Source organism: Sus scrofa, chromosome 1 (assembly GCF_054392235.1).
Source record: "Sus scrofa isolate SSC_HxYL_T2T_F1_AM1 chromosome 1, Sscrofa_HxYL_maternal_Yorkshire_Landrace_v2.0, whole genome shotgun sequence".
Classification (NCBI taxonomy): domain Eukaryota; kingdom Metazoa; phylum Chordata; class Mammalia; order Artiodactyla; family Suidae; genus Sus; species Sus scrofa.
Window position 1 is genome coordinate 25,909,011 of NC_139383.1, and position 27,959 is coordinate 25,936,969.

Genomic DNA, 27,959 nt, shown 5'->3' on the forward strand with positions numbered 1-27,959 from the left:
CCACAGCGGTGAGAACGCAGGAGCCTCAACCCGCTAGGCCATCAGAGAATTCCCTGACTTTTCTTTAGAATGGTTTAGGATGGCGATTTTGTGGGTAGAAGAGTTGCACCTGTTTCTATAGTGAAAGTTTTGTTGTTGTTTTAACTTCGATTACTCCGGATGCTTAAGAGAAAATGATACAAATGACCTCTGTATTTTAGGTTAGTTGGTTTGGGGGGAGAGGGTGCCATTGATATGTGTGTTTGGGGAGTCAGTCCCTCAGCAAGCACATGGCTGAAATACACAGCATGGAAGGTATGAGGTTACTTTAATGCTCTTGAACTTAGACTCTCCAGAATATAATATGCATGTATTAGGGATACAGACAGTGGCAAAGTGTAAGAGGATGAAATTTAGGCTCTAGGGGTTTTGTTTTTCTCCTGTAATACAATCCATTATAAATTGACTAAGCAAGGGGATCTGGGGTCATGCTTATGACATCTTTTGGTGTCCTCCCTCCAGCTGGATACACTGACTTCAACATTCTTATATGCATGCTTCCAGAGAAATTCTTTTTTTTTCCTTTTCCACTTCCCTCATCCTTCAAACATTTAATTTAGGCTGAATGAGAAAGGAAAAACTGCCTTCAGCGTTTGTTCTGGCCAGCTCGCCTTGAGAGAGTGTGGTATCTGTGTATGTGGGTTTGAAAATGAGGTCTCTTTGGACTGTTAATCTTTAAAGAGCGATGATTTACCTACTGTAAATTTACCTATTCAGTAAATGAATGAATGAATGAATTTTCGCACAGTTTTGTTTGGGGAAATAGTATCTAGTTATTTAATTTTAAGGAAGACGTTGAATATTTTTATGTCTCTTCATAAGAATCGTCATGCTATTGGCTAGATATCCACTATTTGCTTTCGGATGAAATAGTGAAATGATAATAATTCTGGTTTAGGTTATAAGCACTGATCATTTCTTGCGTTTCAGGCACCTCACAAGGCATCAGAGGTTCCGTGTGAGTGAGCAAGTCCTTATTTTGAGGAACTCTGATTTTAGGTGGGCAGACAGAATTGTGACACTGTCCCATCCACATAAATAAAGCTGGGGGAGAGGAGCATGGTCAAGAGAAATAAAAAACAGGCTGTGGGAGTGGGTGCTGTATTCCAGGCAAAGAAAGTAACAGTCTGATCAAGGGCAGTGCAGGTATGAGAGCATATGGAATAAGAAACAAAGCCTGCTGATGGGGCAGCTTCAAGGCATATTGGCCAGAAAATTTGGGGAAAAGAATTTGAGTTTAAATCCAAAAGGGCCTTTGTTGCTAGATGAAGAGTTTGGGGTTTATTTGTTTGTTTGTTTGTTTTTTAGGGCCACACCTCTGGCATATGGAGGTTCCCAGGCTAGAGGCTGAGTCGCAGATGTAGCTGCTGGCCTCCACCACAGCCACAGCGACAGGATCCAAGCTGCATCTGTGACCTACACCCCAGCTCATGGCAACACTGGATCCTTAAGCAAGGCCAGGGATCAAACCTGCATCATCATGGATGCTAGTCAGATTTGTTAACTGCTGAACCACGGTGGGAACTCCCTGGGATTTTTTTCTTGTGTTTTTTACATAAGTGGAAACATAATCCTCACCACCACCAACCGCCACACCCCAAGGGAGAGAATGGAGCAGTTGGAGCTCTTTTGAGAGATGTGGTAGGTATGAAGGTGGATTAACAGGTCAGACTTAGAAAAAAGAAACTGCTATCGAAGTTATAAAGGAGGTTTGTTACTGGAAGAGACATCTTGCCATAGGCACTACCTTCCGAAGCTCCGCCAGGCTGGATGAACAGAGCAGATTTCACAGCACAGTCTCTTTCCTGCTGCTGTTGCCCAGGAGGTATACCTGGCTGCTAAGTGGGGTAGACTGAGCCCAGGGGACAGCAGTGGAGTCTAGGCCACTCTGCACATCCAAAAGAGGTCAGGAGAGGCTGTGAGATTATCTAAGCTGAGAGCCCAGGTCATGTTGGACCCTATTACATTGCCTGGAAATGTCGAGCCAGAGGGGCCCAAGGGTTCTCTAAAGAAAAAAAAAAAAAAAGAAAAGAAAAGAAACAGTAAAAGAAAAAGAAAAAAAATCAAAGCACTTGGGTGTTAGGAGAGCAAGGGTACAACGAATGAGATTTGGGACAAATTTCATGATAAGGAACCAAACGAAGGCTTCCTTCTTGGTTGTGATGTCAAGAAGTCTAGACTTGGGTCTAAAGGAAAAAAAAAAAAATGAAATAACTCTAAGAACTGGCTCAGGAGAACATTTTATTTTATTTATTTATTATTTATTTATTTATTTTTGTCTTTTTGCCTTTTCTAGGGCCACTCCCATGGCATAGGGAGTTCCCAGGTTAGGGGGCTAATTGGAGCTGTAGCCACTGGCCTACGCCAGAACCACAGCAACACGGGATCCAAGCCGTGTCTGCAACCTACACCACAGCTCACAGCAACGCCGGATCCTTAACCCACTGAGCAATGGCAGGGATCGTACCTGCAACCTCATGGTTCCTAGTTGGATTCGTTAACCACTGAGCCACGACGGGAACTCTGGGAAAGCGTATTTTAAAATGGCCAATTAGAGCCGAACTTCCATGATTCCAGGAGGAAATTCAGTGACACAAGTGAGGCTACTTAAGGCCAGAGGCCATAGAAGAGCTCCAGTGCAGTATTTGCAGGGTGACTTGGAGCTTCGTGGTTGGTTTGTGTTCAGCATAAAGTAACCTATCTCTTCAACAAGCCAGGATTCAGACATCTCCTGTGAAAAAAGTGACTGCAGAGAAGATGCAGGTTGCCCTTGGGATCAAGCGTGTCAGCCCTGGCTGCAGAGTGCAGAAGAATCAAACAGGATACAGGGTCAGATGATAGGAGGAGGAAGTGTCTAGAACAAAGTCCTATGTTCCAGATTTCCCTATGGTGAACCAGCGCTGCCTCCAGTGGTGGCCAGACTGGGGCACTATAGCCAGAAGTAGCTTTAAACCAGCCAGTTTGAAGTTACAATGCTATCATGTTTTCCTTTCTTTCTCTTGGGTCTATGGTAGTAATAAATACATAGAAAAATCTAGCCCGAGTCCCTCTCTTTTCTGCGAAGCTCAGAATATTGGTAAGAACGGAAGTATTCTGGAGCAGTGGATAAAGTGGGAATGATTGACACTTTGGTAAGATGTTCAGATGGTGCCATTCAGCCTTGGCCACCAGAATGGCTTCTTCTCTGATCATTCTAATATAAACAGCATTAGAGTTCCTACTGTGGCACAGTGGGTTAAGTACCTGGCATTGCTGTAGCTGTGGCATAGGTTGCAGCTGTGGCTTGGATTCAGTCCCTGGCCCAGGAACTTCCATATGTCATGGGTTCAGCCAAACATAACTAACTAAATAAATAAAAGGAAATAAATTACACACACACACAGAGTATCAAAGGGTTTCAGCATCTTTAGTCTCTGGCAGCATAGGGGAATGGGAGCACTGGTGACTGGGAATCTGTTTTCAGTCTCCTCTGACTTTGAGAGCACTGAGATATGCCTAAAGATATAGGTATGGAAATAAGCCATACCTGATTGAATACCTTTCTAGTTGATTTGAAACAAACGCTCAAATGGGTATGGAAAAGGGTTTTTCCATCTTTATCCAACTTTTTTGATAAGAGTCAAAATCAGGTTGCATATACTGAGGCCAACAGGCACATGAAAAGATGTTCAACATTGTTAATTCTTAGAGAAATGCAAATCAAAACTACAGTGAGGTACCACCTCACACTGGCCATGATATCCATTTAAAAAACTACAGATAATAAATGCTAGACAGGGTGTAGAGAAAAGGGAACCCTCCTACACTGTTGGTGGGTATATGAGTTGGTGTAGCCTCTATGGAAAAGAGTGTGGAAATTCCTCAACTGAAAATAGAGTTGCCATATGATCCAGTAATCCCACTCGTGGGCATATATCCAGAGAAAACTAGAATTCGAAAATATACATGCACTTCAGTGTTCATAGCAGCACTGTTCACAACAGCCAAGACATGGAAACAACTGAAATGTGTCCATCAGCAGATGGATGGATAAAAAGATGTGGTGTATCTCTATCTGTGTATATACACACGCACACATATGTATGAAGAAGGTGTGTATATCTGTCTGTCTATCCATACACACACTCATAGATGCACACAATGGAATGCTACTCAGCCATAAAAAAGAATGAAGTAATGCCATTTGCAGCAACATGGATGGAGCTAGAGATTATTATACCAGGTGAAGTAAGTCAGAAAGAAAAAGAAATACCATATGATATCACTTATATGTGGAGTCTAAAATATGACACAAAGGAACCTATCTACAGAATAGAAATTGACTCACAGACATAAGAGAACAGACTTGTGCTTGCCAAGGGGGATGGAGGTCGAGGAGGGATGGAATAGGAGTTTGGGGTTAGCAGATGCAAACTGATATGATAGAGAATGCATAAAGAACACACCCCTACTGTATAGCACAGGGAACTATATTTAATATCCTGTGATAAACCATAGTGGAAAAGAATATAAAAAAGAATGTGTAGAAGTGTGTGTTTCTGTCTAACTGAATCATTTTGCTGTATAGCAGAAATTAACACAGCATTGTAAATTAACTACACTTGAAAAAAAAAAGAAAATCAGGATGCCATAAGGAAAAAAGATGGTTTGCCTGTTTTTCTTATATAATTTTGTTTTTTGTTTTGCCAAGAACAAAGTAGGATTTTGAGTCCATCTAGACTCCTCGTTAAATGCATTATGCAAATTAACTCCTAATTTACCCACATCCCCACTATTTTTTGAAACCCAAATTGTTTTTAGCAGGCAAATGAAGTAGTTACTGCAGTGGTTTGGAAGGCATGAGTATCTAAACATTTTTGGCTGTTTGTGTGGCCACCACTCCCTCTGGCCTAGACAATAATGTTAAACTTTAACATGATGCAGGATGTGGTAATCCTACAAGGGAGAAAAGTGGTTGGGGCTCTAAGGTCATGGTTGGCAAAGGTAGGACCTTTGTTCTGTCCAGAGGGCTGTAAATTCTGTGAGCAAGCATCATCGCTGGCCTGCTCCCCTCACAAAGGCTTCCTAGGGACTGACTTTTGAATTTCACTAGCAATGATCCAGGGTGGTAGATAATAGGTTTTTTCCTTCTTTTTTAATTGAGATGTAATTGACATACAGCAGTGATGTACAACATAATGGTTTGATTTACATACGTGATGAAATGATTCCCACAATAAGTTTCGTGAACATCCATCATCTCATAGAGATCAAAAATTAAGGAAATAGAAAAAAGCTGTTTTTTCCTTGTGATGAGCACTCATAGGATTTACTCTCGACAGCTTTCGTATTCACATACAGCAGCGTTAATTTTCTCTCTCGTGGTATATTACATCCCTACTTTTTCTTATAACTGGAAGTTTGTACCTTTTGACCACTTGCATCCAATTCCACCTCCCCCCACTTCCCCCCATCTCTGGTAACCACAAATCTGATCTCTTTTTCTATAGGTTTGTCTGCTTGTTTTTGAAGTATTAGGGACCTACCTACAAGCTATGTTAGTTCCTGGATACAACATAGGGATTTGATATTTTTATCCATTTCAAAATGATCACCATGGTAAGTCAAGTTGTCATCTGTGACCATACAAAGTTATTACATAATTGTTGACTGTATTTCCCACACTGTACATTTCATACCTGTGACTCATTGATTTTTTTTTTTTTTTTTTTTTTTGCTTTTTAAGGCCGCACCCATGGCACATGGGGGTTCCCAGGCTAGGCCTTGAATTGGAGCTATAGCTGCTGGCCTACACCACAGCCACGGCAGTGTGGGATCTGAGCCGTGTCTGCAACCTACACCACAGCTCATGTTAACACCAGATCCTTAACCCACTGAGTGAGGCCAGGGATCAAACCCACATGTTCATGGATACCAGTTGGGTTTGTTTCCACTGTGCTACCACGAGAACTCCCTGTGACTCATTGATTCTGTAACTGAAAATGTGTACCCCTTAATCTCTTTTCTCTCTTCCCTCTACCCTCACCCCCAGATAATAAATAATGAGTAGTTCTTAGTATTTTTTCCTTGTTTGAGCAGTGTGCCTCTTCTTTTCTTTCTTTCTTTTTTTTTTTTTTGTCTTTTTAGGGCCACACCCTTGGGGTATGGAAGTTCCCAGGCTAGAGGCTGAATCAGAGCTGCAGCTGCAGCTGCAGGCCTACATCATAGCTCATGGCAATGCTGGATCCTTAATCCACTGAGCGAGGCCAGGGATTGAACCTGTATCCTTATGGATACTAGTTGGGTTCTTAACCTGCTTAGCCACAATGGGAACTCCCCTTTTCATGTTTTATTTTTCAAACACACAGTTGTTCAGTGGTGAAAACAAAGGATGTCTTTTTTTAAATGATAATCTTGCCTCTTCCAGCTTCTGATGCTTCTGGGCCTTCCTTGCCTTGTGGCCGCTTTAATCTTTGCCTCCATCTTCACATGCCCTTCTCCATGTGGCCTTTTTTAAATCTCTTATTAGGACACTGTATTGCCCTTAACACCACCCTAATCCAGTATCATCTCATCTGGATCCTTATCTTATGTGTCTGTGAAGACCCTCTTCCCAATTAAGGTGACATCCTGAGGTTCTGAGTAGACAGGAATCTGGGGGGGGGGGGGAAGGTGACTGTTCAGTCTATGACATGAACTTCTAGATGTTTTAACCTAGTTAGCAAGACTAGCTTGATTAGATGGTCATAGGCAAGAAGCTACCCTTCTGTTACATAACTTATCACATAGTATTACAGTTATTTACCTACTTATCTCTTGCATTAAATAATATGAAGGCAAAAATTGTCTTTTTTCTGACATAATGCACCTAAAACACCCATTTATATTATATTAATATACATATCTATCTATATATATCACAGCAAAAAAATTAATGGGGTAGGTTAGAAGGGTAGAATCTTAGAGTTAATTTAGACCCCACCCTCAATCCGTACCTATACAGGTCACGAACTGCTCAAAAACCATCTAGATAAGCCTACAGATGCTGCTGCAGGCATGTTCTCTTTCCTCTCCAATTCAGTGTTCTTTCTAGCATATCAGGTTGCCTCTATATTAAAACGTTTAACTGTGAGTATTCAGAGAGTACTGTTAAAAGCATGCCATCACTCCAAACCCTGTGTACTAACCTATGTTCGGAATCCTTAACCCATGAAATTCGCTTGTGACACAGAGGGTTAGAGATCCAGCATTGTCACTGCAGTGGTATGGGTAACTGCTATGGCGTGAGTTTAACCCCTAGCCTGGAAACTTTAACATGCCGTGAGCGTGGCCTCTGTGTGCTGTTGGAAAAGTTGAGTCCTACCCACAAGAATACTTTCAGGAATGTCTTTGCAATTCATACACTGCATGGAAGACCACTTGAGATAGGAAAGAATAAGGAATGACTCCAACCGTCTGTGGAGTGGCCACATGATGATACGGCAGAGGCAAGTCAGGTGGTTTGGCTTTGATCTTGAGGCAGCCGCTAGTTGGTCAAATCCCCTCATCTCTGAACTGGTCCCCAGTGAGATGAGCTATAACGTTCCTTCCACTTCTGAGAGTTCCAGTCACTGTTTGTTATTCCACATGCAGTTTTCTTTTCCTTCCAAACTACCTTTTGGCTGGGAACCTCTTCTATTTCTCTGTGATCATAGCAACTAGTACAGTGACTTTCTCATGGTAGGGGAACTGCTTAACCCAGCCCTGCCGGTGATACTGGAAGATGAGGAGCAGAAACACAACTAGGCTGTACTGAACCGAGTGAAGCCAAGATTCAGAGCATCCATAGCAGGCAGCCCGGGCTGCAGCAAGCACCATAGGACACAGACAGACAGATAGATTAGTTCTGTGAGTCAGTTTCCTGTATCCTGTGGAGTCAAAAGGAAGACCTGTTCACAGCAATGAGCCTAGTGAACAATGGCCACTTCCTGTGACCAGGAGACTCGAAAGTCTCCGAGGGCTGGGGGGCCACTCAAGGGTTCAGACAGCGCGTTCAGACAGGGTGCTTCCCCTGGCCACATCTGTAGACTGTGTCTCTCCAGATCTGCAATAAAGTTCCTTCTTTCACTTTTTAACCTGTGTTAGTTTACAGTAAAGCTTGAACTTGTCAGAGTGAATTTAGCTCTTCCTCGTGGAGGGGGTGATATGCACTGCTCTGCTTGTGGCTGCAGTAGTTAGAAATTCACATACTCTGATGCCAACTTAAGTCTACTAATCTTTGTTTCCTCATCTGAAAAATGGAAGTGTAACACCTTTCCCGTTTTTATCCTAACACACAAAGTATATTAATAGTGGTCGTCGTCGTAGTAATAATAATGACAGTCGCCGCTTTCATCATGTTTTACTCTTTGGCACTGTTTTGAGCAATTCGCAGATAAGCCACCCATTTATGTAGACCCAGGCAGCTGTGTGCACGACTTCGTATCATAATGTTCAGTGCTGTTTCTATATCAGTATATGAGTTGTTCCATATCAGAAAAAAGTTAGTGTTAACTAGCAAAGGAAAATAATGCAGTGCAAGAATAGTCATGATCATTAATAGCAAACAGTTAAACCGAATCGAGTGATTTCTTTTTTGTGTTGTTGATCACATGAGGTGCTCCATCTGCTGAAATGGGAAAGGCTGAGAGAGAAGACAAACAAATGGGCTCGCCCCCCGTGCCCGAGGATCCTGGCCAATTCTAGGGTGTGAAACTACGCATGAAAGATAGGGAGGTGTCAGCAGCTCAGCCCAGAAAGCTGGGGATTGGGCAGTGGCTTCCTGTAATCACAGGCGCTGGCTGACAGCCCCGCTCTCTGGCAGTGAGGCTGGGGAGGTGGGCTGGGAGACAGCTGTGCCTAGCGCTGCAGGCTGCACTGGCCCGCAGAGCCCCGGCCTCTCCATGGGACGGCTTCACCATGTTCTGCCTGAAAGGTGAGGGGGCTTTGGGTCCACTTGGATGGTGAAGTTGTAGTTAGGAAAAAACCCTGGTCAGTTGGCATCAGACTCTAAACCACAGTTCGAGTTCCTTTGAAATCAAAGTTTGAGGGAGTTTTGTTAAGTATGAAAGTGAAAAAGTCATTGTTCCTTTTTGGTTGCAAACAGGAAGAAAGACCTCCTGCTGGGGATATGGAATTTTCTTTTAGACAAAAAGGATAGCTCTCTGTTTTGATGAGTTTTGTGATAGATAAAAGTAATTAAAAGTCTAGACTGAATGAAAGGCACTTAATGATTTAAGTGGAAATGGTTACACTTGTAGTGTGAGTCCTGATAGAGAGGTTTGCCTGTGATGAGTCGCTTGTGTAAAGGATTAAAGTGAATAGAAAGGGAGAAATGATTTATTGCTTTAAGCTTTAATGTGTGAATTCAGGAATGAAATTAAATTTATATTAGAACACACTTCTTGTTCTAGTAGCTGTGTGTGTGTATGGATTATAGTACTTTGGGAGGCGCTGGAAGATGGTGAATAAATGAATTATGTTGTGTTTCCCTGATTAGAGAGTATTTTTCTTAGGCAATTATTTGTCTTCCAACTCTTGTCATAATGTAATTAAGCATTTGAGAACATGTTTTTCCAGAGACTTTTAGAATGGGAGAGTTAAAATGAATTTCCTTGGAACTGGAGTAGACTATTTTGTTCATATCTTTCAGTGTATGTCATTCTGTTGATGTGAAATTCTTGACAGCTTTTCAATTTTTGGAAATAAAGGGGCTCTGGCTCGCTTTGCTGATTGCTCCTTTGTCCTCTATTAATGAGGTCTAGACTAGGGTTCTCTAGTCTCAGCCTTTTACAGTTTTAACCCTAACTTGGCACCTTTAAAACACCGAAGTCTTTAACATTAAACTTTGAGTTTGGAATATTTGATAATATGGTTGGTACAAATTGGATAAGGTTGATGGGTTAAAACAGAAATGACATCTTTCTCTCCCCAAGAATTCAACTAATTCTTGCTCTAGAGAGTATCCGGTTGCAATAGATTTCTAAGGAGCTCCATCAGCTGAAGTGAATGTGAATATTTCTGAAAATTAATTTTAGATGAAATGAGTTATGGGCTCTCCTGATACTGTTCCTCAAAAAGTTGTTTACTTGGGGGGAAAAAAGGTAACTGTGAAGAGCCAAAATTCAGTGTTATTGGATGAAGGTGCTTGCTAACGTAGTGTAATTGCCACAGCTGAAATCATTATGATCTAATGATGGCTTCCGGTTTAGGATTTTTAATTGAATGCAGGTGTGGCGTTGTTGCAGGCCATGACTTCTACTTTTGCCTCCACCCATTCCCATAACAGTAATTTCACTTTATTAAAGAATCTATCACTTTCATGGACTTTTAGTTTCCATGGTAACTTAGGAAATTTTAGCAAGTCAAGTGAACGGCATGTGATGACAACTGCATGCTCTTATGCTGAAGTGTGTGTTCTAATCAGGAATCCAAAATCCCTTTTAAAACCCACTTTCTGATCTCCCAGCGGCCGGGACAACGGTTGACATCCTGCTCTCTCCCTGTGATTTATAGCCTCTTGATTGACAATAATGATTTTTAGGTGGCCTTCTGTCCTACATGTGAGGCCAATGCACGATAAAATCATGGCAAGTGAGATTAGACACAGGAATATTAAGGGCTGCTTGTGATGCTTTGTCTTCTTACTGCACTTGTGTTTCCCTCTGCTGGAGGCTTTTTCAGAGGATTTCATTAATTGGCCTGTTTCTGTGGCTAGCTGAGGTCCTAGGAGCTGTTGAATCTGTGGTTATGATTAGCATAGATGCTGAAGAAAACATGCTTGCCTTTCTTTTGACTAAACCATGTTCCTGTGTATTTCTTTTATTTATTTATTTATTTTTATTTTTTGTCTTTTTGCCTTTCCTAGGGCTGTACCCGGGGCATATGGATGTTTCCCAGGCTAGGGGTCTAATCAGAGCTGTGGCCGCCAGCCTACACCAGAGCCACAACAACACCGGATCCTTAACCCACCGAGCGAGGCCGGGGATCGAACCCTCGACCTCATGGTTCCTAGTTGGATTTGTTAACCACTGAGTCATGATGGAAACTCCCTGTATTTATTTTAATTTTTAAAGGAAACATACCACACAGCCATCCACATGGATGCAGGGTTTCCTTTTCTCCATTGAGACTATTTTTTTTCCTGAAGTCGCATCTACTCAGCTTTTGGTCACCTTGGTGTTAGAAAAAGTGCCTTCTTGAAGCAGAGTGCCATCTTTGCCTCTGCTGTTGACTATAATAGCTCATATAGCTAGTCACTCTCAACTCTTGGTGTTGGCACATTCACCCGGCCTGTGCTGGTTTTCTCTGTGGAACATCTGAGTGCCTGTCTCTGTGACGATGTCCTCTCAAGTTCTGCAAGGTCCCTGCCCTTGGCCAAGTCGTGGTGTGTTGTTCCTTCACTGTCTAATCAGTAGTCTGGGAAGTAAATTTCCAGCTACTTGAATAATATAATTAACAGGAAACTATCATGCATTTATTGTATACTATTCATAGATTTTTTATTAAAAAAATTAGAATAAAATATTTTTACTTCTAAATCTGCATGGAGGAGTTCCTGTCGTGGCTCAGTGGTTAACGAATCTGACTAGGAACCATGAGGTTGCAGGTTCGATCCCTGGCCTTGCTCAGTGGGTTGGGGATCTGGCGTTGCCATGAGCTGTGGTGTAGGTCGAAGATGCAGCTCGGATCCCACGGTGCTGTGGCTCTGGTGTAGGTTGGCGGCCACAGCTCCCATTAGACCCCTAGCTGGGGAACCTCCATATGCTGAGGGAGCGGCCCTAGAAAAGGCAAAAAGACAACAAACAAATAAATAAATCTGCATGGAACATAATTAAGTGTCTCTGAGATGCAGAACATGCAAATGTCTTAATTACAGGGCACCAGCTTCATCTTCATAAATATTAATTATCTTTTCAGTGCATCTCTAACTGTGAAGACTATTTTTTCTTTTAATTTCCAATCATCACAGACAGATATTTTGTAAAACATAAAATCACCCACTGTGGGATATCACCACAATGTCAAACCGCTGGAATAAAGTTCTTAAACATTTAATTTCATTTCCTATAGTGATCTTATTGTAGACTGGTAAGCAGAGCTTCGTTGGTAGACAAGTTTGTATTAGTTTCCTAGAGCTGCTGTAACAAATTACCATGAAGGGAGTGGCTTAAAACAGAAATGTCTTCTCTCACAGTTCTGGAAGCTAGAGTCCGTGTCCAGGAATGGGCAGGGTCTTGCTCCCTCTGAAGTCTCTAGGGCAGACCCTTTCCTTGCCTCTTCCAGCTTCTGGTGGCCTCGGGTATTTCATTGCTTGTGGCAGCACCTCTGCCTCTGTCTTCACATGGCCTTCTTCCCTCTGTGTCTCTCTGTGACTCTGCCCTTATAAGGACACCTGTTTGAGATTTAGGCCCACCCTAATCCAATACACGACCTCACCTTAACTGATTACATCTGCGAAGACTGTTTCCAAATAAGGAAATTCTGAGGTTCCCAGTGGACATGGATTTTGGGGGACACGAGTCACCCCATTAGAAGGGACTATGCATAGTGACTGAGGGTAGCCTTAGAGGAGGTGTTTTTAATGGAGAGCTGTGAGAATGACTGTCCAGTGTAGCTGCTTTGATGATGTGTTTGATATGTGTAGCGTTGCAAGTTTAAGACAAGTTGGTATGTGTGGGTAGAAGAGTTGAACCGGTACCCACTATGATCACTCATGCAAAAGAAAATGTTGCCTTTTTATTTCCTATCTGGTTTCCTGCATGGACTCTAATCCTGCTGAGAAGGGAAAAAACAAAAAGCAAAACTGAACTTAGTTTGCTGCACTCAACTCAGTGTGAGCCAAAAATTTAAACAGTTGCATTAGATAGCTCAGGCTGTTGGATGACTCAGTCTCGCAGAATTCTCCTATTATCTTTTTCTCTCCAAAGTGGATTCTGTAGCTTAATCTCTCCCTTATTAATATAACAAAAGTGATGCATGCCAAATTACGTACTTTTGGATCATTGGCTGGATTGCTACTTAATTTTTAAAATGTGAAAACAGGAGTTCCCGTCGTGGTTCAGTGGTTAATGAACTGACCAACATCCGTGAGGATGCGGGTTTGATCTCTGGCCTCCCTCAGTGGGTTAAGTAGGATCCGGCATTGCCATGAGCTGTGGTACAGTTCACAGACATGGCTCGAATCCTGAGGTGCTGTGGCCATGGTGTAGGCCGGCAGCTACAGCTCCAATTGGATCCCTAGCCTAGGAACCTCCATATGCCGCAGGTACAGCCCTGAAAGGACAGAAAGACAAAAAAAAAAAAAGTGAAAGCAGAGTACTTCTGTGTGAAAGGAGGATACTCCTGTGTAGTTGGGTTAAAAAAAAAAAAAAACAAAAAAAAAAAACCCAAGGGGAATCCCCATCCTGATGCAGTGGAAATGAATACGACTAGGAACCAGGGTTCGATCCCTGGCCTTGCTCGGTGGGTTGAGGACCCGGCGTTGCCGTGAGCTGTGGTACATGTCACAGACACAGCTTGGATCCCAAGTGCTGTGACTGTAGAGTAGGCCGGCAGCTGTAGTTCCGATTCGACCCCTAGCCTGGGAACCTCCATATGCCGTGGGTTTGGCCCTCAAAAGACCAAAAAAAAAAAAAAGTATTAAAAAAATAAGGTATTATTTAAAAAATATCCTCACTCTTATTATGGAAGAAATTAATACTTCCATCCTTTTGTGGGCTAAGAGTAATTTCAGTATGTTTTGTCAGCATCATGGATCTTAAGTTTCTGAGTTTAATACTGGGTTTTACCTGGTCAGCATTCTCTCCAGAGATTGAAACCTGGCTTTGGTGTTGGATAAGATTCTTTCGCTTTCTCTCACCTTATATGCCGTCTGGAATGTAAAAATCGAGTTTCATGGATGGGAAACGTGGTGGCTTCTGTGGAGTGGGTGTATCCCAGCTGCCTGCATACTCAGCATGGTGGGGTCCTGTCTGTACCCTTTTCTGCTTCACAGGTTACAGATTTAGGAAAGCCTTCAGTTTGTCTAATAATAGCAGAGTTATGCTGGAGATTACAGCTAGGAACTATGTCAGGCATGTACTTCTGCTCCCAAGAGGGCAGTTCATCCTAGAATCAGTTCTGTCCTTCCTCCTCGCGCACCCTAGAGCAGATCACAGGCTGCTTTCCAGTTGTCTCGTGTATGTTGTGCATGTAAAAGAATTCCTTAGATTCTTTTCTTGGCAGCATTTGGAAAATAATGTCTGGAATCAGAAACAGATTTGTTATTTCTGTGCCGAAACAAGTGCTTTTTCAAGTTAGCTAGCAAGCAACCAGTTGCTCTGGAAGGTTCCCCCACCCCTTCTACTAGACAATTTAGTAATAAACTGTCAAGTAAGCATTGAGCAAAGTTGATCGTATTTTACTATTGGATTCTGAGCATCATTTTAACCGAGTTGGATAATCAAAATGCAAAGTGACCCTGGGAATACTGCATCTGTGTTAATCTGGACATTTTATTATCATGCACTTAGATTTTGGGTTTTGCTTAAATTAGCAGCAGCCTTTGGGACCATAGTCCTACAAACCTTTCTTATTCTTCCTCCCTCCTTTCATTTAAAAATTGCATATAATTGCTAGTCAATAACCTAGAGCTACCAAGGGGAATTCACATTTGCTCAATCCACACAATTTAAAGTAGCACTTTTAGTAAGCACACTGCTGATATGCATTGTTCAAACTGGCGGGCAAAGCCCTTGAAATTTAATAAACCAAACAAAGCTAGCCCTTTATTTTCTTTGTCTTTCCTTGAAAACTTTATTAAGCTTTCCAGTTCTCTTTTTTCCTTCCACTACTAGTCAAAATCTTGCTAAATTGGTTGCAGTAGAAGGCAGATCATCTTGCTGAGTAGATGATATAATAAAAACTAGGAGACGCTATCCTTAAGGAATGAAAGAGCAGTTAACAGGGTTTTGCTGCCTGAAGCACTCAGGCCCCTCAATCGGCTTGTTTGTGGAGCATGCAAGGATGGGGCTCTGGTGATTTGATGGAACTGAATCGAATGACTTGAATTACCAAAAGCATCGGCAGAGGTTTCCGTTACATTCTCCATTTGAGTGTCTCTTGTCCCCTTTTAACTATTCTTGCTTTATTTGCTGATTTCTGTGCCTCTTTTTTCTAGTTTTTCCCTTTCCTCCTCTTATCTTCCTCTGATTGTCCATAGGGGGAGCTATATTATGCCTAAACTGGATTGAACTCCCTCTGGTTATGAAGGTGTGATCGGTAATCTGCACACGTGTTACGTGTTAGTAAAGGTGATAGTTAATAGACAAAGGCAGATGGACCAGTGCGATAAAGCCAGTTTACCGCTCAGGACGTCACGTCACAAGTGTCAGCCGGGCACAGAGGTATGCAGGAGTATGTATTTTTCTCTTTTAAACATCAGAAGAAAATAGGGCCTTTAAGCAATTAATAGCTTTTTCATGATTAAAATATTGGGGATGCAAGATAGGACGATGGATGTTCTTAAATTTTAAAAATGTGTATTGTTTTATGAAATCATACATAGCAATTGAATTTGAAATTGAAGTCCTCAATTGACAGGCAGAGGTATAGTGACAAACCATTAGGTATCATATTAGTAATGCTCATGCTTCATCTGCTGATAATGTCATATTAATCAGGTCTTGTTAACTTAGATTGGGTTTAGAATTTTTATTGTTGTTACTGTCAAAATGTGGATAATACTGAGAGCCACTGAGACAAAAGGCCATGCTGACTTGAGCAAGAGTTTCATTGGGGTGGGGGGAGGGCTTGCATGATAAGAGAAATGTGAGCTCTCATTGCCACTTCATTGAATATCTTCATATAACAAAAGGTATAAATAGCATAAACTGAGCTTTAGGAACCAGGAGGTGGAATATAGTTCAAGTGAATTTATATGTAAGTGGAGAATGGTTTTCAGAGGTCAGATTTATATATTACATGTTTGTTCTTGAGAAATCTGGCAAGAGAGCATTTGGAAACAAAAGAGAAAACTTCCCTCCTCTGATGACCATAAGAGGACATCTGTGCTCTTTATGGTCTTATTTCACTGAGGGAAACGGTGCCAGCTTTGGAAACTTTTAGAGTGGACGTCATGACGCGCGCCTCTGCTCTCCCATGTCCTTGTGGAGGAGGGAAGGAAGGACTGACTTCCCCAGGGGATGTTCTTAGGAGAGGGAAGCCAGAGGGCGCCCAGGTTGGTTAAGGAGGCGGCAGGGGCCAGGAGATTCCAGAGTTGGGGAAATGAAGAAGTTGAAAGTAGAGTGGCTTCTGTTTTCCAAGAGAAAAAAGTTCCTTAGCAAAGGAAAAGGCGGCCCTAGAACATGCCAGTGAGGTGGGATGGCAAGAGAAAATAAAGCATGGAGTTCCCACTGTGGTGCAGCAGGTTAAGGGTCTGGTGTTGTCTTTGTAGCAGCTCCAATTTCTGCAGAGGTGCGGGTTCAATCCCCAGCCCTGTTCGATCCCTGGCTGAGGAACTTCCATATGCCACGGGTATGGGGTATGGCGAGGGAGAGAGAGCGAGAGTGAGAGCACAAAGCAGAAGCACCTAGCACCTAAGAAAATACCTAGTGTTATGCCAAAAAGGCCAATATTATTCCAAGATGCCTAATTTATATATCTAGAATCATCTTGAATCTGTTGATATTCTGAAATACCTTTGAGGTTCATCACGTCCGACCAAAATGTTTCCCCAGAATTTGGGGTGTTACTATTTATTCATCAGATATTGGTGGGCACTTACCATGTGCCAGGCACCCTTCACCCCAGGGAAGTGTTCATCTTCGATGCTCCTGGGCTCCTCCCAGGCCCAGGTCTCCTTGACACCCAAGACCTTGCCAGCTGCTCTCCTGTCCATTAAAAAGGTGCCACTGCTTGTGGCTGCTTTAGGGGGTTCCTCTTTCCCCAAGACTGATTTCTAGAGCAGAGCAAAACTGGAGAGTTGTTTTTTTTTTTTTTTTTTAAAGAATAATGGTGGGTGTTTATTTTAAATTGTTTATTTGCTTTTACGGCTAAATTGTAACCAGGAATTTTTCTTTTCATTTTAAAATGTTTTATTGAAGTATAGTTGATTTACAGGGTTGCGATAATTTTTAAAAGGGTTTCCCTGCTAATGATGACACAGATAACAGAACAGAATGTTAACAGGTTAGTGAAGAAGATTCAAGAAATCCTAGCTCTGTCCATTAATAATAAAAGCTTAAGTAAAGATCTCCTTAGCTGTGAAAAGTAGCATCTATCTGACAAAAGATGGAGGATTAAATAGTAACTTGCATAAGAGGCTGGACATTTTCTCACAAGTATGTAGTAATGTTATTTACATGTGACCTAAATGCTTCACAGAGTTACTGATTAGACTTATCCTGAGCTTGTAAAAGTAAAGACTAATTTGTACAATTTGGGAATACGGTGTAATTATATAGTGAGAAAGGCAGATATACTTCTAGTTGTTTCATTGCAACATATTTACACCAACTTTTGTAAAGTTTTCTGGAATCACAGTTGTATAAATACACCCAGATGAATATGAAATATCATAAGTCACATATACTGGCAAATGAGCATTGTAGCAACACAAATATTTTGAAAGCCGTGGAAGCCAGGGAGAATGTCCTGCCTCAGTTCTGACTGCCCCAGCGGAAGTGTTTGCTCCCATAGCAGTCGAGACAGAAACCATTCCTTTTTGGAAATGTTTCCTGGCAGAACAAATACTTGATAAAAATTTAAAACAAGATTTGGACTGCTCACACGGTGCCTTTTATAAAATTGCTTTATATTCAGAAAAGAATCTCTTCATTTCTAGACGAGAAGAACAAATGGATGAGGTAATTTTATCCTTTATCGGTGGAAATGGTTTTTCAGGTTGACTGCTGAGGAATTGGTAACGAGCTGTCCTTAATCATCTAGGTATTTCTCTTTTCACTCAATTGCTTCTTCCATTGGTAACCGGCCCATTTTCCACCTCAGAGAGAGTAGGGTTAGTGAGGGTAAGAGTTGTCTAACTGAATGGTCAGTAAATTACGATGGAAGTCTCAAAAGCATTAGCACATTTGAAAGATGATATTGTAAGTCCACCCACCCCTTCCAACAATGCAGAGTCCATAAATGCCAAAAGGGTGGAATGCAGATGAGTGATTTTTTGATGGCTTTAAGCATGATTGAGAACATGGGTTAAGAGGAGGTAAAACATTAGTTTGATATCTGCCATCGCTTTAGGTTTGGGATTTTAAGATGAGGACAGAGACAGCTCCTCTTCTGTCACCCACTGAGAACATCTAAAGCTTAAAGGTCCAGTGCCTTTTCTGCTTCCCGCAGAAAGTTGGTGTTGGTATGGCAGATGTTACAAATTTTTACTTATATGCTTTTTGGCTTATGTTATCAAATTTGGCTGCACATGAGTTTGTCTTAGTTGCTCCCCGCCTCTCACTCACCTTCATGAGATCATTGAATAGATCCATTGTTGGCGTGTTATCTGCAAAAGATAAAGTGCCTGTGAACTCGGGAAAAAAGGAGCCCCCTAAAATAGATGAGCTTCCTTTGGCACATGACATAACCAAAAGGCTCTTCCAGACCACCGTTTTGGGCAGCATTTGACTAGATTTTTCTTTGATTTTTTTTTTCCCTTTCCCTCATTTCACCATTGGAAAGTGACCTTCATGCTCTGTGCATGAGGAGCAGCTACCTTTCTCTGTCTCCCACTTGATACTGGCCCCGAGCAACTCTCTGATGTTTGAAATTAGGTCAGGCTAAAGGGATGTCCTATAGAGAAATGAGAGAATAGGCTTCCCTGCCAGAAGAGTGCTCCTCTCACCGCATAATGAGAATTCTAGAAGAATTCTCTAGTAGGTATCAGGAAACCTTTGCTGCTTCCAGAAAGGGAATCCAGTCTACTGATAACTCCCAAACCTCTATCTTCATCTGAGACCTCTTCCCTAAATTTCAAATATGAATATCTAGCTGTTGACTGCACATTTCCAACTGGACATCTAATGGCCTTCATGCATTCCTGCTCTCCCCCCTCCCACCTTTGCCCCACATCTCTTCCACTGCAGCCTTCCTCATCTCCATAGGTGGCAAATCCATTTTTCCAGTTGAGTAGACCATAAACCTTCAAGTCATATATGTTTTCTCTTTCTGTCTTAACCCCAACGTACCATACCTGCCTCATTATGTCAGAAAATCCTATTGACTCAATTTAAACAATCATTTCTGGGCTCTGACTATCTCTCAATGCCTCCACTACCAGCTCCTGACCTGGCTTACCTGGGCTGCTGTCCCAGCTTCTCTTGACAGCCTCTTTTCAACCCAGTGGCCAGAGTGGACCTTTGAAAACACAAGCGAGCTCATGCTACTCCTTTGCTCAAAATGCCATGGCAATTTCCCTTTATTTGGGGAACATCAGTCACAGGCCAAAACTAAACCATAGAGGAGAAAGGTGGTTTTCTAAGCTATAGAACTTGTAGCTGTGTCAGATACTTTAGTCTGGTGGAAAAGGGAAGTATAGTTTCCAGGCCAAAACCACAGCCCCAGGTGAGTCAAAGTCCTGTCATCCGATGCTCATGGCAGGTGTGGTCTTTAATGAGATGCCTTCCTCTTCCCTGTGATGGGAATGAAGATCTCCCATTCTGTCTGATTTTATCATCAAATGTAGCCATCTGTGGATTTAATGCAGCTACTGAGATGTACCTTCAGTTTTTATAAGTTGGATAAGAGAGTTGCTGTTGGAATTTTGGAAAATTGATTCCCATGACTTTTTTTTTTTTTGGATAGGGATTGTTAGAACTAAACAGTAGAAAGCCTGTCCATATGAGGAAACTAACTGAAATGTTTAATAAGCAGCTCAGTTTGCATTCTTATGCATATATTTGTTTGGCTGAGCTTTGGTTTGTTAAAAGGAATGTAAAAAAGTCCTGTCATGATAAGTGCTGAATATTTTACTCTTTCGTGGCATTATTAAAAAGGAGGGCAGGCTCTGACCCCACTCATAGGATTTGCATGTTCTCTGGAAGGGAAACCACGTCCTCTGCATGTGTGTATATGTATGTGTGTGTGTGGCCGTGATAGGTGCCCTGGCTTTCCTACTAGAGTCTAAGCTCCCTGAGGGCTTGTCCTATTAACTTGACCAAGAAAAACTTGGAGGTGGTATTTGTGCTTAAAGCAATGAAGTGTAATATTTAATCTAGTTCAGTTGAAAAGAACTTCAGCCATCACTCTCCATGAAAGCAAGCAGACTCTTCTGAGGATAACTTCAAACAGAAAAGTGGATTTTTGTAACTCCAACGGGACTGACAATATGAAGGCAATAAGCAGAGCAAGAAAGATCTTTTAACTTCCAAAGTTTTATTTTCAACCTGATAGAAAAGCCTAATGCAACAATTTCAATCATTAATGGCTCGTAAGAAGGGGAAGCTGATTATAGAGGAGGAGAAAGGTTAATGTGTTTCTAGAAATTCAAACATTCAGAACAAATGAGTCTAGACTTTGTGGTGCTGGGGAGGGAGATATGCTTCCCAGGTACCTTCCAGGTCTTTGAAGTGGCAGGTCACCATCAGGGAGATGGCCGGTTCTCCTCTTAAGCACCGTCCTAAAGTGGTTACACTTAAAGGATGAGGATTTAGTCACCAAGGAGAAACACAGCCTTTAAGCACTTTCTTCCCTCTTGAGTTTTCAGCTGGGGAAAAAAATAAAGCCAAACAAACTCAAAACACTCCAATGCAGAGTCCAGTGAATGGGCAGTTGACTGTAGGTAGACAAAAAAAAAAAAAAAAAAAGAAAGAAAAGTGATAAAACTATCTTCAGAAATATAAGATTATTTTCTCTTAGCAAGACATTTAAATATGGGAGTTCTTCCTTTTTATAGCTATGTAAATATTTCTATATTCCTATTCCTTATTCTAAGTTTTTCAGATCCCCTGGATTATTTTCTAGGGTTCCTGTGTATTTCATCCTATTTCTATTACAGCATTTGTTCCCCATTTTCTTGGAAAATATGCTTACAATTTGGTCACTGTGTTTTTTTCTGTCCAACTTAGGTGCTATGAGAACAAGCTGCTCATTATTCAGGACCTTACATCAGAGTGTCCTTAGAGGTGCTCTATTAATATCTGTTGAGTGATTGAGTGCTTAGCTGCTTTAAGGACTTTATTTCTTCTCCTTTACCTCTGTGAACTATCACAGTTATTAAAACTGGTAGTCACTACCTATAGGTAGTGTTTTCAGCTTAATAGAATGAAAATGGTAGACCCATGATTTTAATGACCAATTGAGATCTTACTCAAATGTACATTCAGGAAGGGGAGCCTGAAATCTGCATGATGTGATTAACTACAAGGAAAGTGCTTGTGAAACAGAAAGACTCTTAACCTAGGAATCAGTTTCTCATCCTGAGTCTGTCTATCCTGACCCCCGAGGAAGCCACTTAATCACTGTAAGCCATTTTCCACATCTCATAAATACAAGTGGCTGCCCTGCCTACTGGATGGGATACTTTTATGGGAATCAAATGAGATAAAGTCCTGGAATGTTAGCAGGGAAACTGGCAATCCTCTTTGCTTATCCCTTTTTCATTCACCTACACTTCCTGTCAATCCCGCCTTTTTAATATGTTCTAGAACCCATCTGTCCTCTTTTTTTTGTGAGTGGGTAGGCGGTGGAAACTGTGCCCATGACATGTAGAAGTTCCTGGGCGCAGGGGTCAAAGACACACCGCAGCAGTGACTCAAGCCACTGCAGTGACAATGCCAGATCCTTAACCTGCTGTGCCACGAGAGAACTCCCCATCGCTCCTCTTCATCCCCCGCCCCCTGGGCCAGCGCTGCCTTAGTGTGATGACTGTTAGCATTTCATGGTGTTATTGGTTTATCGGGCTCCTAATTTTCTGATTCTAGGCTAATTGCTCTCAAATCCCCTACTCCAAACTCTAACCAGAATGTCAACAGACCTCATCGTGTTTTTCCTCTTCAGCCTCAATTCTCACTAGTCTCTTCCCACATCTGTATTCACTACTTTTGCTCATCTTTCTTTGCATGTGCCAGGACCCTCAGCTTAGAGGAGTATCTCTTTGTCCTTGTTACTTCTACCTAACGTTTACATTGGTCCAATAGGACTCAGTTCATATGCTCCCTCCTCTTGGAAGCTCTCCATCATTAACATTTTAAAGCTGGTTTTTTAACCCTCCCACTCCCGCCCTCCCCCACTTGGTGCTCCTTCTCACATTCTCATATAGCTGTCTGTTTTGCTTGTTTGTTTTTTGCTTTTTAAGGAACCCCGGCATATGGAAGTTCCCAGGCTAGGGGTTGAATTGGCGCTGCAGCTGCCGGCCTACACCACAGCCACAGCAGCACAGGATCCGAGCTGCATCTGTGACCTACACCACAACTCATGGCAACGCGGGATCCTTAACCCACTGAGCGAGGCTAGGGATCAAACCCACATCCTCATGGATATTAGTTGGGTTCATAACCAGCTGAGCCACAGTGGGAGCTCCAATCTGTCTGTTTTCTTGTGTGAGGCAGTAGGCACCTAGAAGTCAGGGCATGTGTGTAAGTCATTAACCTTGATGCCCAAAAGGTTGGTCGAATTAATTCATGAACATCTTCAAAAATATGAGGGAAAGTCTGGTATATCATCTGTTTTAGAATTAAAAGGAAAATAGAAAATATTACCCTGTCCTTGTATAAAATTATAAACTGTTCACACGTGGGATACCAAGGCTCATTCTAGCTGTTCTCTTTAATTTCTAAGAAGTTCTGTTTAGGAGTTCCCGTCGTGGCACAGTGGTTAACGAATCCGACTAGGAACCATGAGGTTGCGGGTTCGGTCCCTGCCCTTGCTCAGTGGGTTAACGATCCGGCGTTGCCATGAGCTGTGGTGTAGGTTGCAGACGCGGCTCGGATCCCGAGTGGCTGTGGCTCTGGCGTAGGCCGGTGGCTACAGCTCCGATTCGACCCCTAGCCTGGGAACCTCCATATGCTGCGGGAGCGGCCCAAGAAATAGCAAAAAAAAAAAAAAAAAAAAAGTTCTGTTTAAATAATTTCTAAGGGGTTAAAATGGACTACAAATTCCACAAGTAAGATGATTTGTCTGGGAAGAGGTAACTATGCCCCTCCCCCCCCCCCCCCGCAAAAACAAAACAAAACCAAAAAAAACCCCACTAAATAATTTGGATTTTACCTGGGGAAACCATGTCTGGGATGCAGTACCACTAAATGCTTTGGGAGTAAATAACGTGCATGTTGTCAGCCAAAGCCAGATGTTCAGGACTAGGGATGCAGTGCAAACTAAACATATTAACCTATTCAAGTGAAGTAGTGACAGGCAATTCAATGATGGATCCGTAATTGATTTTCAAGGTAAAAATGGTATGTGTGCGTTTTCTGGAATTGAGAAATCCAAATCATGGAAACTGTTTCTCTGCTTTGCCAACTGTGATAGACTGTGGTCTCCGTGGTGTTTATCACCTGGCGCCTTGCCTGTCCGTATGTCACACCACACGGCAGAGAGGACTTGGCAGGTGTAATTAAGGTTACTACTCAGTGATCGTAAGCAAGGGAGATTAGTGTGGCTTAGCTAGGTGGGCCTAATGTAATCACGTGAGCCTTTAAGAGCAGAGCTGCTGGCCAAGGGGAAGAGGGAGGGATTCCATGGGCTGATGCTGCCTTGAAGATGGAGGGAGCCCCTAGGAAACCTGGAGAAGGAACTGAATTCAGCCAGAAGCCTCAATGAACTCAGAAGCAGATATTCTTCTCCAGCCTCCAAGTAAGAGCCTACGCCAGCTGACATCTTGGTTTAGGTCTTCTGAGACCCTAAGCAGAGAACCCAACCAAGCCCGCTGGACTTCACACCTGTACAGTTGTGAGATAAATAAGTGGGCATTGTTTTAAGGTGTTGAATTCATGATGTTTTGTTACAACAGCATAGAAAACTGCTACACCAGTGAAACAAAACAAAAAATGGGGCCGGGGCATGGGAGCTTCTTAGTTTGGGAAGATTTCTGTTAGGAAGACCTAACATTGAGTGGACTATGTTTGACAAACACTAAAATTAAGCATTCTTTCTGACAGCTGTGAGGGGTCTTTATTTCTGGCTGATCCCAGATCTGTCCCTGACCTCTGGAACATCATAGTTGACCTGAAGCCTGCCCCTGAGTGTGTCTTAGACTTCTAAGGGCTGCAGTGGAAAAATCAACCAGGGGATCTTACGTTATTATGTGCTGACTTTGTGCAGGAAAGGTTAACAATAATAAATCGAGGAATGAAGATTGTTTTTGGTAGTACAGTATCAAAGGCTCATTCTCAGTTTTTCCAAATGTTGTGTAGAAGTAGGATATTTGAGATGTTTTCTTCCTTTTAGCATGTTTTTTTTCTAATACTGACTTTGTAAGAGCCATTCTCTGTCAAAGGCCCCCTCAAGCCCCAAATGCTTGAAATAAACTAATCTTTTGTTAAGGAAAAGAGAGAGGATTTGATTTTGACTTCATTTAAGAAACACCGTACTCTCATATTGCAGTTCTAAAAGCCATTCATTTTATTTGTGATGTACAGGACAGGCCAAGACTTAAGTCTGCGCCATGCTTTGTCATGTAGTGAATTTGTCTGTATTAAATATTGAAACAGTTGATTTGGGTATCAAGAGAGAACAGTTGTGTCTATGTGGGATGATAATTGCAGAGTCAGAAATTAACAGGGTTGGCGTTCTCATTGTGGTTCAGCAGGTTAAGAACCCGACACAATCTCCATGAGGATCCTTAACTCAGTGGGTTAAGGATCCCGAGTTGCCGCAAGGTGCACCATAGGTCGCAGACATGGCTCAGATCTGGTGTTGCTGTGGCTGTGGTGTAGGCTGGCAGCTGCAGCCCCGATTTGGATCCCTAGCCTGGGAACTTCCATGTGCCGCAGGTGCGGCCCTAAAAAGAACAAAAAAACAGAGTTGATAGACCTACTATTGACTCACCTTTGTAGAAATTAAGTGACTGCTGCCTACGCCTTTCTAAAGGACAGATCATGAAATAACAACCTTATAGGCAGTTTTTTGAATGACAAGTTGAGGAATGAAAATTGAATAGAAGGAGTTACTACCTTGATGGACCAGCACTGCCCACAATGTTTAAAAACTTGACAAAAGTTTCTTTTGTTTGTTGTTTTTTTTTGGGAGGGGGAGGGTGGTTCTCCCCCCCACCACCACCCGCTTGCTTTGGTTGTCGAATATGTATAATGAATTTGAGATATAATTTTGGCTTTGGAAACGAGAGCTTCATTTGGGCTTCCATGCATTCATTTCATCAGATGGTGTCTATGTTTCCTTGCTTTACTAAGCTGGTCTCTTCACTTTGTCTCTGCATATTTATTTTTTCAAAAGAAACATTTACTTAGTATGAAAGCAAACCTCCTGCCCAGTGGTACTCAAAGAACTGGCTGGCTCCAGAATTCACTCTCCATTTTCTTTCTTTCTTGGTGCTAACACTTGGCACACTTGCTAACCCAGATCTGCTTACCTTTTTTGTTTTCTCTTCTAAATATGTTTTCATCCCTTTCTTCTTCTTCTTTTTTTTTTTTTAAAGGCTGCCGCATCTGTGGTATATGGAAGTTACTGGGCTAGGGGTCCAACCGAAGCTACTAGGCAAGGGGTTGAACCTGCGTCCTCATAGAGCCCACATCGGGCTCTTAACCCGCTGAGCCACAGTGGGAACTCTGCACCCCTTTCTTCCGAATGGAAACTTTTGGGTTTTTTTTTCTCTCCAGGCCACCACCCTTTTTTACTTCTCTATGACTCCAGATTTTTCTCTGAGTATTAGGAATGTATTTTTTAAAATAATATCAGAAACAAAATCTTGATTTTAAGGCTTATAATATAATCATCTGACATTATATTTACTTACACAGCCTTGTAATTATGTCAAATAACTTGCTTTCTTTCCCTGATCCTCTCATCTGAGTCTTATGTGTACAATTTACTAGTTCCCAGTAAATTACAAAGTATAAACTGGAAAATGGCCCACAAACCTCAGAGGAGGAATATCGGAGGAATAAATCAGGAGAAAAGTCTAGCATCCAGTCCACAGGCTCTTATGTGGAGCTATCTAATCACTGACGACTTCAGCTCTGCCAGTGGAATTACGTGGCAGGGTGCGAGTCACTTACCCGCCTGTCTCAGCTCTTTCACCTCTGACATACAGATGGTAATTCCCTAACTCTTGAGACTTTTCACACACTTTACGTGGGATGATGCATGTACAGCGTGACTGGAACCTGGCTAGACCCGATGACTCTTAACTGCCATTCTTCTTTCTGTCTTATGTGTGTTAAATAGTGCGGAGCCTCTGCTCATCTAACCGATGTTTGTGACGCTGCAAAGCCAAAGAGGATCTTTTCACTTTGGGTGTTTTGGTTGGTAGATTGGTACCCACTTCTTTTTACTGTTCATATGCAAATGCTTTCAGCAAGTGTCTGAGCACTGTAATCCCGCTGCACTCAGCCTCGCCAGTAACAGGGGCCATAAATTCAGCTGCTATTCACCAATGAAAGCGAGGGGATTTGTTCTCATGGTGCGACAAGGCTAGAAGCCTTATTACTCTTTTGTCACTTCAGATCTGAAACAGAACAGGAACTTTTTGTTGTTGTTGCACTTTTGCCTTTCCTGCCTCACTGTGTCAGCCTGTTTGTGAGCAACATTAGAACAGTCATCTAAATGTCTATATGGGTTTTGGTGTTGCGTTGTTTCGTTTTTGTTTCCTCTGCACATAACTTTAGTTTCTAAAATATGTAACTATGAAAGAAATCTTTATCTGTACAAAATCCAGTGCAGCCTCACAGTGCTGGTCTTGACCTCATATGTCAATAGGATAAAAAGGAGGAGCCTGAAGAGAGAGACAACATTGATTTGTGTGCTGCTTGTACAGCTGGCTCAATTTGCTTTCTTGTTTAAACACTGCAAAGCAAAGACAAAGAAGCTAATGTTACACACATGACAGGGTGTGTAACCTTTTAAAGGCATATCTTTAAGAGTAAAGAAGCAGGGTAGATGCTGGGGAGATTTCAAAACAGGACCAGGATCGACAAAGTTTTATGGATATTATCAAGATGGATTTTATTCAAATTAAGACCCTGTGTCAAGTTATTTTAAAATTTATTGGTATTGCAGTGAAAAAAAATAGAGGGAAAAGGGGGTAAATACAAAGGTAAATTCTTTTGAAAGGAGTGATAGAAGGTTACATTTCAGAACTGATGAGATGTAGCCAAAACTGCAAGCAGAGGAAAATGAGTAAACTTACAAGTTTTTATTTTTAAACAAAAAAGAGTAAAAATCAGGGAGTTCCCATCGTGGCTCAGTGGCTAACGAATCCGACTAGGAACCATGAGGTTGCAGGTCCGATCCCTGGCCTTTCTCAGTGGGTTAAGGATCCAGCGTTGCCGCGAGCTGTGGTGTGGGTCGCAGACTTGGCTCGGATCCCGCGTTGCTGTGGCTCTGTCGTAGGCTGGCCGCTATAGCTCCGATTCGACCCCTAGCTTGGGAACCTCCACATGCCGAGGGAGTAGCCCTAGAAAACAAACAAACAAAAAATCAAACTCTTGACTCCAGGAGCAATACAAAGGAACATAGTTAGTGAAATGGCTTATAATAAAAATTGGAGAGAAATGGCAAACCCACTGGGATTTGTTGATATATGGCAGTTGTTCTGGATCAAAGAAGAGAGGACAGGGAAGTGGCGTGTGTAAGAAGGAAGAGAGATGGGGACTGGGTATGTCAAAATATAATGTTTTAACATTATGACCTGAGAGCACATATTAAATTTGTTTTTAATCTTGTAATCATTTTTGCCAAGTATTTTCAAATCTTTTTTTTTTCCTAAAAGACTTCCTGAGTGGATCTCCAGATATTTTCCCAACATTTAAGTTATCCTTAGA

General features: G+C 42.0%; 1 protein-coding gene across 16 annotated transcripts in view; it reads left to right on the forward strand.

Annotated features, from left to right (window-relative positions):
- NHSL1 (NHS like 1) overlaps positions 1–27,959 on the forward strand; it is a 323,641-nt gene that overhangs the window by 206,414 nt on the left and 89,268 nt on the right. For 2 of the 16 annotated variants that reach the window (XM_021087394.2, XM_021087404.2), the window contains exon 1: positions 8,859–8,971. The exons of the other annotated variants lie outside the window; for them this stretch is intronic. In XM_021087394.2, coding sequence (XP_020943053.2) covers positions 8,956–8,971 — 16 coding nt within the window. In that variant the 5' untranslated portion in view covers positions 8,859–8,955. Of the gene's footprint in view, positions 1–8,858; positions 8,972–27,959 lie in introns of those variants that run through there. 16 annotated transcript variants of the gene reach the window in all.